Source organism: Oncorhynchus keta, unplaced genomic scaffold, assembly GCF_023373465.1.
Source record: "Oncorhynchus keta strain PuntledgeMale-10-30-2019 unplaced genomic scaffold, Oket_V2 Un_contig_27006_pilon_pilon, whole genome shotgun sequence".
NCBI classification, from domain to species: domain Eukaryota; kingdom Metazoa; phylum Chordata; class Actinopteri; order Salmoniformes; family Salmonidae; genus Oncorhynchus; species Oncorhynchus keta.
In genome coordinates this window covers 18,280-37,029 of record NW_026285289.1, presented here as the reverse complement: position 1 = coordinate 37,029, position 18,750 = coordinate 18,280, and the positions used below count along the sequence as shown (strand labels likewise).

General features: G+C 45.0%; 1 protein-coding gene across 1 annotated transcript; it reads right to left on the bottom strand.

The window, feature by feature from the left end:
- Positions 1-110: 110 nt before the first annotated feature.
- On the bottom strand, positions 111-18,616 carry LOC118382215 (uncharacterized). Its single transcript, XM_052506622.1, has 8 exons — positions 18,511-18,616; positions 17,677-17,854; positions 16,386-16,563; positions 13,915-14,076; positions 9,176-9,276; positions 3,144-3,370; positions 3,013-3,049; positions 111-2,876 (listed from the first exon to the last, which is right to left on the bottom strand). Exons 1-8 carry the CDS (start codon positions 18,614-18,616, stop codon positions 1,643-1,645), a joined length of 2,223 nt encoding a protein of 740 aa, XP_052362582.1. The 3' UTR covers positions 111-1,642.
- Positions 18,617-18,750: the final 134 nt, after the last annotated feature.

The window sequence follows — 18,750 nt, the reverse complement described above, 5'->3', positions numbered from 1 at the left end:
AAAGCATTTGAACTGATTTGACAGATTTCCCCTCTAGATTCTGGGAATCTTCTTGAGGAAGCAAAACTGTGACTTAAATGACCAAAAATCTAGGAACCATTGAGAAGCACTGTGACTGCACTGAGAAAAAGGTCTAGGAACCATTGAGAAGCACTGTGACTGAACTGACCAAAAAGGTCTAGGAACCATTGAAAGCACTGTGACTGCACTGAGAAAAAGGTCTAGGAACCACTGAACAGCACTGTGACTGATCTGAGAAAAAGGTCTAGGAACCATTGAGAAGCACTGTGACTGATCTGACCAAAAGGTCTAGGAACCATTGAGAAGCACTGTGACTGATCTGAGAAAAAGGTCTAGGAACCACTGAACAGCACTGTGACTGAACTGAGAAAAAGAGTCAAGGAACCACTGAACAGCACTGTGACTGCACTGAGAAAAAGGTCTAGGAACCATTGAGAAGCACTGTGACTGATCTGACCAAAAAGGTCTAGGAACCATCGAACAGCACTGTGACTGATCTGACCAAAAAGGTCTAGGAACCATCGAACAGCACTGTGACTGATCTGACTAAAAAGGTCTAGGAACCATTGAACAGCACTGTGACTGATATGATTAAAAAGGTCTAGGAACCATTGAACAGCACTGTGACTGAACTGAGAAAAAAGTCAAGGAACCACTGAGCAGCACTCCCCCCAATCCAAATAAACTACAGTTGCTTCTATCGTACAGGAGAAGAGCTCCAAAGAAATGCTCCCTAGTCAAGAAATAAATATCTCAGCTCTAAAACACCCAACGCTGAACAGGCGATCAAACATGGTATGGGGTCACACTGCTTCCATACGAAGCTATAACGGGACACCCATCGTTGGTCTACTTATTAAGACTTCCTTGCAGAGACAACATTTGGGCACCATGGGTTATCTTACACCCTTTATCCTCTCTGTCCCTCTGAGGACAATACTATGAAAGCAGGATCAATGAGTTAGCTAGCTAACTTGCCTAAACGTTATGAAAATAGCTTTAAGCTTGAAATGGGCATTGTCTAATTGACTAAACAACCAAAGACACACATATCTAAGTTTAGCTTTTCTTAAATGAACCAGAAAACCAATAGTTATTTCTGGTTATTTATCAAAGTTAGATGGTTAACTATGGTCAATTAAAAGATAGCTGGTTAATTGATTCTGCTTTGTAGTACCAAAATAGTCCCGAAACTATAGCAACGACTGTGTTCCTGTTTTCAGAGTATTCCGTCTAGTATGAGTTGAAACAGTTTTAGAGACTGCTATGTCAACTCAAGAGTTTGGTACCTGCCCATCGACTAGCCAAAATAACATGTTGTCCGGCAATCTGCGCGTTATCGATATATTATAGAACACTATTTTTCTGGGTTTCAAAAATCAGTCTTTGTTGGCTTTGAAAAAAAAATAGCAATCCTATTGCTCATGTTTTTTTCTTTCAAACATGTAATCCCAGCCAAACAGTCCGTGTCATTTTTTTTAGAAAAATCAAATCTATAAGACTAATGTTTATGTTTCCTCTCAGCTTTTCCTAGCTGAGGTCTTATCCAGAGTTTCATAACCTCAAGAAACTTCCTGGTTCAAGAATTTACATTAAAAAGTGTTTAAATTCCAGTTAACGGTCAGAGATTGTTCAGGCCCCCTTGTGGCAGTTCTGGGGTATGATCTTTCCTCTTCTTAAAAAGGCTCTTGAGTTTGGACGACTTCGTGCTTTTGTCTTTGTCCTTTTGGTGCCTCTCGCCTCTCATCTCCGGGGGCAACGTGTTTAGGGACCGGCTGCTCCTCGGGGGCGGAACAGGAGGATTCCCTTCTTGCTCTCTTCCTTCCGTGATCCTCTGGGGCAGGTCAGGGGTCGTTGCTGGGGTGATACAGGACTTCTCCAGAATACCGTCATAAACCAGTTCGGTCAGGTGGTCGGAGGTATAAGGGTCAGGGGTCTGGGTTTGTTTCCATGGTGTGGACAAGGTGAGATCAGGTTGTCCGAACTGACCCCAATCCAAAACCTGGGGATCGTGACCCAACTGGGACGACCCCGCATACTCCTCCCTGGATATCCTCCGTTTGGGGATTTCTGGGGTACTGTCGACCCTGTCCGGATAGATCTTCCCAGTGGGAGTGTCTATGGATCTGTCAACCTTATCGCTGTTTGTTCGTCTGCTAGTGTGAGAGCACATCTCATGGTGTTCGTCTATCGATATCTTCCTCGTGGCGGCAGATGGTGGTTCCACTGGGAACTCCATCTTCTTCCTGAGCATCTTGTGAGAAGAGTTGCTGTCCAGATGAAGGGTCAGTTTGTCTCTGGCCATCGCCATCCTCCTCTGAGCGCTGTCGGCTAAGAAGTCCACCTCCTCTCGGGATCTCGTTGGGGTTCCAACGGCCGCCACCATTTCTTCTCTGGGTCTTCCTCTCATGGAGTTGTTGAATGAGGCTTCTCCCCTGCTCTCTCTCATCATCTGCCTGGAGCCGGTGTCCAAAGACACACTGATCATGTCTGTAGATAGAAGAGACCTCTTCTTTGAGACGTGAGTCTCCAACGGAACCTCGTGACACTCATCTCTGAATGACTTCCTGGAGACGTTGTCCATCGAACGACCCAATACCTTTTTGGCTGCTGCGTCGGCGGCGGGGAGGTCCATGGAAGTCTCACTTTTGACTCTTTGCATTTTCCTTGGAGCAGCGTTGTCCACAGAAGAAGAGTCCGGCTCGTCTTTAGATGATGTCTTCAATGTGGCTTCATCCAAGGAAGCTTCCAGTTCTTCTCTAGATATCTTACAAACGGGGGATTCCGTTCCGGAAGGTTCTGTGGACCTTCTGCTTACAGGAGGGGTCCTGTCAGAATAAATTACCTGAGAATCTCTGTAGAGAGAAGGAGAGAGAGGGGGGAGGGGGGGGCAGAGATGGAGATGGAGAGAGAGGGGGAGGGAGGGAGAGTGAGAGAGGAAAAGATATAGAGACAAAGATTCCATCAAGGTTCACAAAGTTTCAATCATACATTGAAAATACTGTGTCACCGTGAATGACCTTGTAATCTGTGGACACAGAGAAGCATTGTAGAAAATTGGAATCCAAGTTGGAACTTCAGTTTATTTCCTAAATTGACTGAATTGAAATTGTGCGACTCACCCCTCCACTGGGCGTTGATGAAGATCTGCTCCTCTTCCTCGAAGCAGGGGAGCGTGGTGTGGATAGGGATCAGGATATCAGGTTCAGAGTAGGAGGATGAGGAAGAGGAAGAGGAGGCGTGTCCAGAACGCCGTTGACGACACACGGTGGAGGTAGAGCCACGAGAGCGAGGGGAGCGCTTCATTGGTGGAACTAGGGCTGCAAAGGGAAGGGAACATTCCCCATAACTTTTTGTAAATCCTCAGACAAATTCTGGGGACAATATTGGGGAATTAATGGAAAACCTCGCAAAAATAAAACTAAACCTGATTCAATTAAGCAGCTAATCACTTATACCTTGAATCAGGTATGGCAGTGGTTCTCCAACCTCTCCTCAGGACTCCCAGCTGTTCCCAACCTCTCCTCAGGACAACTAGCTGTTCCAAACCTCTCCTCAGGACAACTAGCTGTTCCAAACCTCTCCTCAGGACAACTAGCCATTCCCAACCTCTCCTCAGGACTCCCAGCTGTTCCAACCTCTCCCTCAGGACAACTGTTCCCAACCTTCCTCAGCTGCTGTTCCAAACCTCTCCTCAGGACTAGCTGTTCCAGCCTCTCCTCAGGACTCCCAGCTGTTCCCAACCAAACCTCTCCTCAGGACAACTAGCTGTTCCCAACCTCTCCTCAGGACAACTAGCTGTTCCCAACCTCTCCTCAGGACAACTAGCTGTTCCAAACCTCTCCAACAGGACTCCCAGCTGTTCCAAACTAGCTTTCCCAACCTCTCCTCAGGACAACTAGCTGTTCCCAAACCTCTCCTCAGGACAACTAGCTGTTCCAAACCTCTCCTCAGGACAACTAGCTGTTCCCAAACCTCTCCTCAGGACAACTAGCCGTTCCCAACCTCTCCTCAGGACAACCCAGCTGTTCCTCACCTTCCTCAGGACAACTAGCTGTTCCAAACCTCTCCTCAGGACAACTAGCTGTTCCAATCCTCAGGACAACTTGTTCCAAACCTCTCCTCAGGACAACTAGCTGTTCTCCTCAACTCTCCAAACCAGGACAACTAGCTGTTCCAAACCTCTCCTCAGGACTCCCAGGACAACTAGCTGTTCCAAACCTCTCCTCAGGACTTGTTCCCAACCTCTCCTCAGGACAACCCATAGCTGTTCCAACCTCTCCTCGGGACAACTAGCTGTTCCAAATCTGTTTGCATACAACTAGCTGTTCCAAACCTCTCCTCAGGACAACTGCTGTTCCAAATTATAGCCAGGACAACGCTGTTCCCAACGTCCTCAGGACAACTAGCTGTTCCAAACCGTCCTGGACTAGCTGTTCCCAACCTCTCCTCAGGACAACTAGCTGTTCCAAACCCCTCTCCTGACAACTAGCTGTTCCAAACCTCTCCTCAGGACAACTAGCTGTTCCCCTCTCCTCAGGACAACTAGCTGTTAACCCAACCTGTTCCCAGGACAACTAGCATTCCAAATAAGGACAACTTGTTCCAAACTCTCCTCAGCAACTGCTGTTCCAAATAAAGGACAACTAGCTAAACAACTAGCTGTTCCAAATCCTAACATAGCTGTTCCAACTGAGGACAACTAGCTGTTCCAAACCTACCTCAGGACAACTAGCTGTTCCCAACCTTCCAGGACTCAGATCCTCCAGGACCTTGCTGTTCCAAACCTTTCAGGACAGGAAGGGAAAGTAGCTACCAAACCTCCCTCAGGACAACTAGCTGTTCCAAACCCTCCTCAGGACAACTAGCCGTTCCCAGTCTCCTCAGGACAACTAGCTGTTCCCAACCTGGACAACTAGCTGTTCCAGACCTTCCTCAGGACAACTAGCTGTTCCAAACCTCTCCTCAGGACAACTCTATCTGTTCCCAGGACAACTAGCTGTTCCAAACCTCCCTCAGGACAACTAGCTGTTCCAAACCTTCCTGACTAGCTGTTCCCAACCTGTCCTCAGGGATGTAAACCTCTCCTCAGGACAACTAGCTGTGCCAAACCACAGGACAACTAGTTAAACGTCTCAGGACAACTAGCTGTTCCTGTGAATGTCCTCGGGACAACTAGCTGTTCCCAATCTCTCCTCAGGACAAAGCACAGTGTTCGTCAGCTAGTTAACGTCTGGACAACTAGCTGTTCCCAACCTGTCCTCAGGATGTAAACCTCTCCTCAGCAACTAGTGTTCCAAACCTCTCCTCAGGACAACTAGTTTCCAAACGTCTGGTAGGACAACTAGCTGTTCCCAATCTCTCCTCAGGGATGCTGTTCCAAACCAGTGTCCTCAGGACAACAGCTGTTCGTCAGCAACTAGCTTTAACGTTCTGGTAGGACAAGTGTGCTAGCTGTTCCTGGTAACCTGTGAGGACATGCTAAACCTCTCCTCAGCACAGTGTTCGTCAGCAACTAGTTAACCTCTGGTCAGGACAACTAGCTGTTCCTCTGAGGACAACTACTGTTCAAACCTCTCCCCTGGACAACAGTGTTATAATATAGTAACATGTCAGCTAGTTAACCTCTGGTAGGACAACTAGCTGTTCCTCTGAGGACTCCCAGCTGTTCCTGGTACCTCTCCTCAGGACAACTAGTGTTCCCAACCTCAGCTCCCAGTTTCCCAACGTCCTCAGGACAACTAGCTGTTCCCAACCTTCCTGTGAGGACTCCCAGCTGTTCCCAACTCTCCGTCAGGACTGTTCCAGCTAGTTCCCAACGTCTCCTCAGGACAACTAGCTGTTCCAAACCTCTCCTCAGGATGCTGTTCCCAACCACTCCTGTCAACAGCTGTTCCCAACCTCTCCTCAGGACTCCCAGCTGTTCCCAACCTCCCTGGACAACTAGCTGTTCCAAACCTCTCCTCAGGACAACAGACTGTTCCCATAAGATAGTAACATGTCCTCAGGACAACTAGCTGTTCCAAACCTCTCCTCAGGACAACTAGCTGTTCCAATAAACCTTCCAGGACTCAACTCAGTCACCAAACCTCTCCGTCAGGACAACTAGCTGTCCCAACTCTCCTCAGGACTCCCAGCTGTTCCCAACCTCTCCTCAGGACTCCCAGCTGTTCCAAACCTCAACTCCGTCCTCAGGACTGCCCAGTTGTTCCAAACCTCTCCTCAGGACTCCCAGCTGTTCCCAACCTTCCTCACCCCCAGCTCTCCTCAGGACAACTAGCTGTTCCAAACCTCTCCTCGGGACAACTAGCTGTTCCAAACCTCCTCCTCAGGACTTGAGCTTTTCCCAACTGATGTCCTCAAACCCCCAGATGACAATTCCAACTTCTGTCCTCCATGTAAGTTTGATCTGTTCCAGAGCTAGCACCTGATTCAACGTGTGAACAATGTTTGACTAGGTATGGTTGAGGTTAGTTACAATGGTGACAAAACACTCAACGTGCTGTAAGTTTGCAACTAAGCACGATCCTTAATGAATAAACACCATGGGACAATTGTTTCTAGTTCAGAGGTTAGCGTCAATGTACAGTAAGAAGGTTGCGAGTAAACAAAGGTTTCTAGTTGAGGCAGTTAGTTCCCAGGCCGTAAGAAAATAAACAATGGTTTCTAGTTGAGGTTAGTTACAATGTAAGTAAGAGATTAAACAAGGTTTCTAGTTGAGGTTAGTTACAATGTAAGTAAGAGATAAACAATGTTTCTAGTTGAGGTTATTACAATGTAAGTAAGAGATTAAACAAGGTTTCTAGTTGAGGTTAGTTACAATGTAAGTAAGAGAGTAAACAAGGTTTCTAGTTGAGGTTAGTTACAATGTGAAGGACAAGAGATTAAACAGGTTTCTAGGGAGGTTAGTAAGAGACCCGTAAACAACAGTTGAGGTTAACAAGTAAGAGAGTAAACAAGGTTTCTAGTTGAGGTTAGTTACAATGTAAGTAAGAGAGTTCCAATAAAAACGTTTCTAGTTGAGGTTAGTTACAATGTAAGTAAGAGAGTAAACAATGTTTCTAGTTGAGGTTAGTTACAATGTAAGTAAGAGAGTAAACAATGTTTCTAGTTGAGGTTAGTTACAATGTAAGTAAGAGTAAACAATGTTTCTAGTTGAGGTTAGTTACAATGTAAGTAAGAGAGTAAACAAGGTTTCTAGTTGAGGTTAGTTACAATGTAAGTGAAGAGAGTAAACAAGGTTTCTAGTTGAGGTTAGTTACAATGGGCGTTCCAAGAGAGTAAACAAGGTTTCTAGTTGAGGTTAGTTACAATGTAAGTAAGAGAGTAAACAAGGTTTCTAGTTGAGGTTAGTTACAATGTAAGTAAGAGAGTAAACAAGGTTTCTAGTTGAGGTTAGTTACAATGTAAGTAAGAGATTAAACAAGGTTTCTAGTTGAGGTTAGTTACAGGATGTAAGTAAGAGAGTAAACAAGGTTTCTAGTTGAGGTTAGTTACAATGTAAGTAAGAGAGTAAACAAGGTTTCTAGTTGAGGTTAGTTACAATGTAACTGTTATAAGAGAGTAAACAAGGTTTCTAGTTGAGGTTAGTTACAATGTAAGGGAAGAGAGCTAGTAAACAAGGTTTCTAGTTGAGGTTAGTTACAATGTAAGTAAGAGATAAACAAGGTTTCTAGTTGAGGTTAGTTACAATGTAAGTAAGAGAGTAAACAAGGTTTCTAGTTGAGGTTAGTTACAATGTAAGTAAGAGAGTAAACAAGGTTTCTAGTTGAGGTTAGTTACAATGTAAGTAAGAGATTAAACAAGGTTTCTAGTTGAGGTTAGTTACAATGTAAGTAAGAGAGTAAACAAGGTTTCTAGTTGAGGTTAGTTACAATGTAAGTAAGAGAGTAAACAAGGTTTCTAGTTGAGGTTAGTTACAATGTAAGTAAGAGAGTAAACAAGGTTTCTAGTTGAGGTTAGTTACAATGTAAGTAAGAGATTAAACAAGGTTTCTAGTTGAGGTTAGTTACAATGTAAGTAAGAGAGTAAACAAGGTTTCTAGTTGAGGTTAGTTACAATGTAAGTAAGAGAGTAAACAAGGTTTCTAGTTGAGGTTAGTTACAATGTAAGTAAGAGAGTAAACAAGGTTTCTAGTTGAGGTTAGTTACAATGTAAACATGTAAGAGAGTAAACATGTTTCTAGTTGAGGTTAGTTACAATGTAAGTAAGAGAGTAAACAAGGTTTCTAGTTGAGGTTAGTTACAATGTAAGTAAGAGAGTAAACAAGGTTTCTAGTTGAGGTTAGTTACAATGTAAGTAAGAGAGTAAACAAGGTTTCTAGTTGAGGTTAGTTACAATGTAAGTAAGAGAGTAAACAAGGTTTCTAGTTGAGGTTAGTTACAATGTAAGTAAGAGAGTAAACAAGGTTTCTAGTTGAGGTTAGTTACAATGTAAGTAAGAGAGTAAACAAGGTTTCTAGTTGAGGTTAGTTACAATGTAAGTAAGAGAGTAAACATGGTTTCTAGTTGAGGTTAGTTACAAGTCCAGTGTCTTGGCTTCACATCAGTTCAAAAGACTGAAGAGTGACTGAAGAGAGCGCCTGGGAGCTGTGTGGAAAAGCCAGTCAGATCAGCTCAATCAGATCACACAACTTTAATTCTGCCAATGAGAGGCCTACATTAAATATTCTGCATGCATGGTTAGGATTGGACAAAACGGATTCATGAAAAAATAATATTATAATGTCAAATTAAAATGTCCATTATTATATTAAATTAAAATGTCCATTAGTCTAACGTGGAATTCTCGTCTCGTCACATTTTCATCGACTAAAACTAAAAGTAATGTTACAGTTATGGGTTTTTTCTCCAGGCATCTGGTCTCGTTATCATCATAGTTTCAGTCAGGAAAAATAGGTTGCTGACAAGTATTTTTGTCATAGTTATTGTTGACTAAATTAACACTGTGTGTGTGTATGTGTGTGATCTTGTTCTTCTATTCTCTTGTGGGGACCTATTATTTTAGGCTTAGGGGTTAAGGTTAGGAAAAGATGATTTTGAATGGAAATCCATTTTTAGGTCCCCACGAGGATAGAAACATGTGTGTGTGTGTGTGTGTGTGTGTGTGTGTGTGTGTGTGTGTGTGTGTGTGTGTGTGTGTCTCTCTCTCTCACTTGGCCTCCAGGATCTTGGTGTCAACATCGTCCAGTGAGGAGCTGTGAGCCACGTGGAACGTCCCCATGAGGGAACTCCTCTTCTTCTTGATCTTCTCTGCCTGGACAGGATATACACAGACCAATGGGTTAATATGAGGTCACATCCTCCTGGTCATGTCCACACCAAGGGGTTAATATGAGGTCACATCCTCCTGGTCATGTCCACACCAAGGGGTTAATATGAGGTCACATCCTCCTGGTCATGTCCACACCAGGGGTTAATATGAGGTCACATCCTCCTGGTCATGTCCACACCAAGGGGTTAATATGAGGTCACATCCTCCTGGTCATGTCCACACCAGGGGTTAATATGAGGTCACATCCTCCTGGTCATGTCCACACCAAGGGGTTAATATGAGGTCACATCCTCCTGGTCATGTCCACACCAAGGGGTTAATATGAGGTCACATCCTCCTGGTCATGTCCACACCAAGGGGTTAATATGAGGTCACATCCTCCTGGTCATGTCCACACCAAGGGGTTAATATGAGGTCACATCCTCCTGGTCATGTCCACACCAGGGGTTAATATGAGGTCACATCCTCCTGGTCATGTCCACACCAGGGGTTACACCCAGAGGTCACATTAAGGTTAGGTTGGTTAATGCATCCTCCTGGTCATGTCCACACCAGGGGTTAATATGGAGGATAGATGACTCAGGTTAATGCATTATCCTGGTCATGTCCACACCAGGGGTTAATATGGGGATAGATGACTAGTTTACTGCATTATCCTGGTCATGTCCACACCAGGGGTTAATATGGAGGATAGATGACAGTTAATGCATTATCCTGGTCATGTCCACACCAAGGGGTTAATATGGAGGATAGATGACTAGTTTAATGCATTATCCTGGTCATGTCCACACCAGGGGTTAATATGGAGGATAGATGACTAGTTTAATGCATTATCCTGGTCATGTCCACACCAGGGGTTAATATGGAGGATAGATGACTTGGTTACTGCATTATCCTGGTCATGTCCACACCAGGGCTCAATATGGAGGACATATTACTAGTTTAATGCATTATCCTGGTCATGTCCACACCAGGGGTTGATATGGAGGATAGATGACTTGGTTAATGCATTATCCTGGTCATGTCCACACCAGGGGTTAATATGGAGGATAGATGACTTGGTTAATGCATTATCCTGGTCATGTCCACACCAGGGGTTAATATGGAGGATAGATGACTTGGTTAATGCATTATCCTGGTCATGTCCACACCAGAGGTTAATATGGAGGATAGATGACTAGTTTAATGCATTATCCTGGTAATGTCCACGCCAGAGGTTAATATGGAGGATAGATGACTAGTTTAATGCATTATCCTGGTAATGTCCACGCCAGAGGTTAATATGGAGGATAGATGACTAGTTTAATGCATTATCTGGTCATGTCCACACCAGGGCTAATATGGAGGACATATTGACTAGTTTAATGCATTATCCTGGTCATGTCCACACCAGGGGTTAATATGGAGGATAGATGACTTGGTTACTGCATTATCCTGGTCATGTCCACACCAGGGTTAATTACAGGACATATTTCTTTTAATCTTTATCCTGGTCATGAAAGTAAATCAATCAGGGGTTGATATGAATCAATAAACGGATTGGTTAGTTTTACGCACATATCCTGGTCATGTCCACACCAGGGGTTAATATGAGGTCACATCCTCCTGGTCATGACGTTGTTAATGGGTCAACTAACCAACCAACTAATCCACTCCAACCATGTCCACAACCAACTTAATATGGAGGTCACATCCTCCTGGTCAATGCATTACCAACCAACTAATCCACAACCAACCAACTTAATATGGAGGTTAATCCACAACCAACTAACTAATGCATTATCCAACCAATGTCCACCAACCAACCAACTAATCCATGGACCAACTAACTAATCCATGAACCAACCAACTTTAATGCAACTAATCCACCTGGTAATGTCCACAACCAACCAACCAACTAATCCACCAACCAACCACTAATCCACTAACCTGGTCATGTCCACACCAACCAACTAATATGGAGGATAGAACCAACTAGTCCATTATCCTGGTAATGTCCACACCAGACTTATCCATATGGAACCATAGATGACTAGTTTAATGCATTATCCTGGTCATGTCCACACCAGGGGTTAATATGGAGGATAGATGACTAGTTTAATGCATTAACCAACTCCTGGTCATGTCCACAACCAGGGGTTAATATGGAGGATAGATGACTAATTACCATTATCCTGGTCATGTCCACACCAGGGGTTAATATGGAGGATCCACCATGACTTGGTTAATGCAACCTGGTCAAATCCACAACCAACCAATAATGGAGGAACCAACCAACTAATGACTTGGTTAATGCATTATCCTGGTCATGTCCACAACCAACCAACTAATATGGAGGAACCAACTAGATGACTTGGTTAATGCATTATCCTGGTCATGTCCACACCAACCAACTAATATGGAGGAACCAACTAATCCACCAACCTGGTCATGTCCACACCAGGGGTTAATATGGAGGATAACCATGACTCTAATCCAAACCAACTTAATCCACCAACCAACCAACTAATCCACAACCAACTAACAATCCACCAACCAACCAACTAATATGGAGGAACCAGATGACCACCAATGCATTATCCTGGTCATGTCCACACCAGGGGTTAATATGGAGGATAGATGACTAATTACCATTATCCTGGTCATGTCCACACCAGGGGTTAATATGGAGGATAGATGACTTGGTTAATGCATTATCCTGGTCATGTCCACAACCAGGGGTTAATATGGACCATAGATGACTTGGTTAATGCATTATCCTGGTCATGTCCACACCAGCCAACTAATTACAGCCCCAATCTTTCTTCCATCAACGTGAAGTCAGTGAAAGTAAATCAATCAGTTGATGAATCAATAAACGGACTGATTGGTTTTAACCAACCAATCCTACCTCCTCCAACAGCAGTGGCCAGCTGCAGCTCAGCACTGGGCTTCATGACGTTGTAGTAATGGACCAATAAACCAACGGATCAACTAACCAACCAACTAATCCACCAACCAACCAACCAACTAATCCACCAACCAATCAACTAATCCATCAACCAACCAACTAATCCACCAACCAACCAACTAATCCAACCAACCAACCAACTAATCCACCAACCAACCAATCAACTAATCCATCAACCAACCAATCAACTAATCCCAACCAACCAACTAATCCACCAACCAACCAACCAACCAACCAACCAACTAATCCACCAACCAACCAATCAACTAATCCACCAACCAACCAATCAACTAATCTATCAACCAACCAATCAACTAATCCACCAACCAACCAACTAACTATCAACCAACCAATCAACTAATCCAACCAACTAATCCACCAACCAACCAACTAATCCACCAACCAACCAACTAATCCACCAACCAACAACCAACTAATCCACCAACCAACCAATCAACTAATCCACCAACCAACCAACTAATCCACAACCAACCAACCAACTAATCCACCAACCAACCAACAACTAATCTATCAACCAACCAATCAACTAATCCACCAACCAACCAACTAATCCACCAACCAACCACCAACCAACTAATCCACCAACCAACTAACCACCATCCAACCAATCAACTAATCCATCAACCAACCAACCATCAACCAACCAACTAACCAAACCAACTAATCCATCAACCAACCAATCAATCCATCCACCAACCAACCAACTAATCCACCAACCAACCAACTAATCCACCAACCAACCAACTAATCCACCATCCAACCAACCAACCACCAACCAACCAACTAATCCACCAACCAACTAATCCAATCCACCAACCAATCAACTAATCCACCAACCAACTAATCCACCATAATCCACCAACCAACCAATCCACCAACCAAACCAACCAACCAATAACTAATCCACCAACCAACCAATCAACTAATCCAACCAACCAACTAATCCACCAACCAACTAATCCACCAACCAACTAATCCAACCAACCAACTAATCCACCATCCAACCAACCAACTAATCCACCAACCAACTAACCAAACCAACCAATCCACCATCCAACCAACCAATCAACTAATCCACCAACCAACTAATCAACCAATCAACTAACTAATCCAATCCACCATCCAACCAACAACTAATCCACCAACCAACTAATCTAAACCAACCAACTAATCCACCACCAACCAACCAACTAATCCACCATCCAACCAATCAACTAATCCATCAACCAACCAATCAACTAATCCACAACCAACCAACCAACTAATCCACCATCCACCAACCAACCAACCAAATCAACTAATCCACCAACCAACCAATAACTAATCCACCAACCAACCAACTAATCCACCAACCAACCAACCAATCAACCAACCAACCACCAACCAATAACTAATCCACCAACCAACAACTAATCCACCAACCAACCAACAATCCACCAACCAACCAACTAATCCACCAACCAACCAACTAACAACCAAACCAACCAACCAAACCAACTAATCCACCATCCACCAACCAACAACTAATCCACCAACCAACCAACTAATCCACAACCAACCAACCATCCACCAACCAACCAATCAACAATCCACCAACCAACTAATCCAAACCAACCAACTAACCAACCAATAAATCAGTAGTCTCCCACCTCCTCCTTGGCCGTGTTGAGTTGCAGCTCAGCGCTGTGCTTCTTGATGTTGTAGTACTGCACCTCCACCTCGTGGGTCAGCTGTAGCCAGAGCTGTAGGGCCTCTGGGACAGACCAGTACACCATCATGTCCATCTCTGCCTTCTTTAATGCTCCCCGAACCTAGATACACACACACACACACACACACACACACACACACACACACACACAGGCACACAGGCACACACACACACACACACACACACACACACACACACACACACACACACACACACAGGGTTACACACACACAGACACAGACACAGACACAGACACAGCACACACACACACACACACACACACACACACACACACACACAGGCACACACACACACACACACACAGGTTAGGTACACACACACACACACACACACACACACACACACAGGCACACACACACACACACACACACACACAGGCACAGGCACACACACACACACACACACAGAACACACACACAGGCACACACAGGTAGGTTTTGATTGATGGACAGACCACACACACACACAGCCTTGACACACACACACACACAGGCACACACACACGCACACACACACACACACACACACTACACACACACACACAGAGTTAGTTACAGGTAAGGTTAGGTAGGGTTACACAGGGTTAGGTACACACACAGGTAGGGTTAGGTACACACACACGCACACACACAGGGTCACACACACTGAGTTAGACACACACACACACACACACACACACACAGGGGTAGGGTTACACACACACAGGGTCACTACACTGAGTTAGAGTTAGTTACACACAGTGTTAGTAGGGTTAGGTAGGGTTAGGTAGGCACACACACACAATGCAGGTACAGGCACAGATACACAGCAGGCACACACAGGTAGGGTTAGGCATGGTTAGGTAGGGTTACACAAATGCACACACACACTGAGTTAGAGTTAGTTAAGGCACACACACACACACATGCATGCACAGTAGGTAGGGTTATGCACAGGGTTAGGTAGACATGCACGCAGGTACACACAAGCATGGTTAGGTAACACACACACACACCTACACTGAGTTAGAGTTAGTTAAGGTAGTGTTAGGTAGGGTTAGGTAGGGTTAGGTAGGGTTAGGGTCCTACACTGAGTTAGAGTTAGTTAAGGTAGGGTTAGGTAGGGTTAGGGTCCTACACTGAGTTAGAGTTAGTTAAGGTAAGGTTAGGTAGGGTTAGGTAGGGTTAGGTAGGGTTAGGTAGGGTTAGGTAGGGTTAGGTAGGGTTAGGTAGGTTAGGTAGGGTTAGGTAGGTTAGGTAGGGTTAGGGTCCTACACTGAGTTAGAGTTAGTTAAGGTAGGGTTAGGTAGGGTTAGGTAGGGTTAGGTAGGGTTAGGGTTAGGTAGTTAGGTAGGGTTAGGGTAGAGTTAGTTAGGGTCCTACACTGGTAGTTAGAGTTAGTTAAGGTAGTGTTAGGTAGGGTTAGAGTTAGGGTTAGGTAGGGTTAGGTAGGGTTAGGGTCCTACACTGAGTTAGAGTTAGTTAAGGTAAGGTAGGGGGTTAGGTAGGGTTAGGTAGGGTCCTACACTGAGTTAGAGTTAGTTAAAGGTAAGGTTAGGTAGGGTTAGGTAAGGTAGGGTTAGGTAGGTTAGGTAGGGCTGGGTTAGGTAGGGCTGGGTTAGGTTCAGTAGAGTAAGGTTAGGTAGGGTTAGGTAGGGTAGGGGGTTAGGTAGGGCTAGGGTTAGGTTCGGTAGAGTTAGTAAGGTTAGGTAGGGTTAGGTAGGGTAGGGTTAGGTAGGGTAAGTTTGGGTAAGGTTAGGTAGGTTAGGTAGGGTAAGGTTAGGTAGGGTAAGGTAAGATTAGGTAGGGCTGGGTTAGGTAAGGTTAAGTAGGGTTAGGTATGTAAGGTTAGGTAGTTAAGGTTAGGTAGGGTAAGGTTAGGTAGGGTAAGGTCAGGTAGGGTACGGTCAGGTAGGGTAAGGTAAGGTTAGGTAAAGTAAGATAGGGTAAGGTTAGGTAAAGTAAGACAGGGTAAGGTTAGGTAAAGTAAGAAAGGGTAAGGTTAGGTAAAGTAAGATAGGGTAAGGTTAGGTAAAGTAAGATAGGGTAAGGTTAGGTAAAGTAAGATAGGGTATGGTTAGGTAAAGTAAGATAGGGTAAGGTTAGGTAAAGTAAGATAGGGTCAGGTTAGGTAAAGTAAGATAGGGTAAGGTTAGGTAAAGTAAGATAGGGTAAGGTTAAGTAAAGTAAGATAGGGTAAGGTTAGGTAAAGTAGGATAGGGTAAGGTTAGGTAAAGTAAGATAGGGTAAGGTTAGGTAAAGTAAGATAGGGTAAGGTTAGGTAAAGTAAGATAGGGTAAGGTTAGGTAAAGTAAGATAGGGTAAGGTTAAGTAAAGTAAGATAGGGTAAGGTTAAGTAAAGTAAGACAGGGTATGGTTAGGCAGGGTAAGGTAAGGTAAGGTTCTCTACCTGCTCCAGCTCCTCCTCTGCGTATCTCAGTCTGCTCAGTTGACTGACGGCTCCAGCTCTGAGCCGATGGAGTCTGTGCGCCTCCTCCTGGGCTCCCATGATCTCATCCCTCATCTTCTCCTCCAGGTTCTGTTTCTCCTCTGTCACGTTACGCTTCTCCTCCTGGGCCTGCTCCAGCCTGGTATCATAGCAACAGCCTGGTATCATAGCAACAACCCCATACTGGGCCTGCTCCAGCCTGGTATCATAGCAACAACCACATACTGGGCCTGCTCCAGCCTGGTATCATAGCAACAGCCTGGTATCATAGCAACAAACACATACTGGGCCTGCTCCAGCCTGGTATCATAGCAACAACCACATACTGGGCCTGCTCCAGCCTGGTATCATAGCAACAACCACATACTGGGCCTGTTCCAGCCTGGTATCATAGCAACAACCACATACTGGGCTTTCTCCAGCCTGGTATCATAGCAACAACCACATACTGGGCCTGCTCCAGCCTGGTATCATAGCAACAACCACATACTGGGCCTGCTCCAGCCTGGTATCAGGACGGGGACACGCAGTAGCAACAAACACACACACAGGTTAGCAACAAACACACACACAGGTTAGCAACAAACACACACACAGGTTAGCAACAAACACACACACACAGGTTAGCAACAAACACACACACAGGTTAGCAACAAACACACATACAGGTTAGCAACAAACACACATACAGGTTTGCAACAAACACACACAGGTTAGCGGCAAACAGACACACAGGTTAGCAACAAACACACATACAGGTTAGCAACAAACACACATACAGGTTAGCAACAACCACACACAGGTTAGCAACAAACACACACACAGGTTAGCAACAAACACACATCCAGGTTAGCAACAAACACACACACAGGTTAGCAACAAACACACATCCAGGTTAGCAACAAACACACATCAGGTTAGCAACAAACACACACACAGGTTAGCAACAAACACACATCCAGGTTAGCAACAAACACACATACAGGTTAGCAACAAACACACACACAGGTTAGCAGCAAACACACACACAGGTTAGCAACAAACACACACACAGGTTAGCAGCAAACACACACACAGGTTAGCAACAAACACACGCACAGGTTAGCAGCAAACACACACACAGGTTAGCAGCAAACACACACACAGGTTAGCAGCAAACACACACACGGAGGTAAGCAGGACAAATACATACATTATCAGGAAACATTTAAACAGAACCCCCCCCAATACACACACAGTCATAGACACTCACTGTTCCTGTAGTTCTCTGAGGCTGAGCTCAGCACTCTGCAGACTCTCCAGGTCCTTCATCATCTTGGAGATGTGGACTTTGGAAGCTTTGTTCTGGACCTGGGAGAACCAGCAGCCTCCTACACCCATCATCACAGAAACTATCAGCAACAAGTCCTTCATGTAGTTATGGGGTGGGCCTAAAGGAGGAGGAGGAGGAGGAGGAGGAGGAGGAGGAGGAGGGGGAGGAGAGAGAAGGAGGAGAGGAAGGAGCAGGAGAGAGAAGGAGGAGAGAGGGGGAGAAGAGGAAAGAGCAGGAGAGGGGAGGAGGAGAGAGAAGGAGGAGGAGAGAGAAGGAGGAGAGGAAGGAGCAGAAGAGAGGGGAGGAGGAGAGAGAAGGAGCAGGAGAGGGGAGGAGGAGAGGGGAGGGAGGAGCAGGAGAGAAGGAGGAGGGGGAGGAGGATAATGATGAGACAGGAAGGATGAGGAGAGTGGAGGAGGGAAGGGAGCAGGAGAAGGAGGAGAGGGGAGGAGATGATTTCATTTGCTTTTCAATATAAGGAGGGAGAGAGAAGGATGAGCAAATGGAGCACAAAGGAGAGGAGAGAGGAGGAGGATAATGATGATGACAGTCATGATGAAAGTGGAGGAGGAAGAGAGAGGAGGAGAAAGATGATTTCATTTGCTTTTCAATATAATCAGTGGACATGAGCAAATGCACAAAGTGTGTGTGTGTGTGTGTGTGGTGTGTGTGTGTGTGTGTGTGTGTGTGTGTGTGTGTGTGTGTGTGTGTGGTGTGTGTGGAGTGTGTGTGTGTGTGTGTGTGTGTGTGTGTGTGTTTACACTGTCTACACACGTATAGGAGCACCAAACAGCACCGCGTCCAGAGCCTTGATGTTGAGTTTCTGTTTGTCTCTCTGGTCCACGATCTTCAGCTGGCCACTCAGGAACGGACGGCTCATTGGCTGCTATCCTGCACGCATCACAATAACACCAGCTCTGAGTGTTCTGATTGGATCTTTCTACCTCTGATTGGACTGTGTTTCTCTTTCTGTCCTGACATTATTAAAGCGTTTTAATTAGACAAATTGAGCTG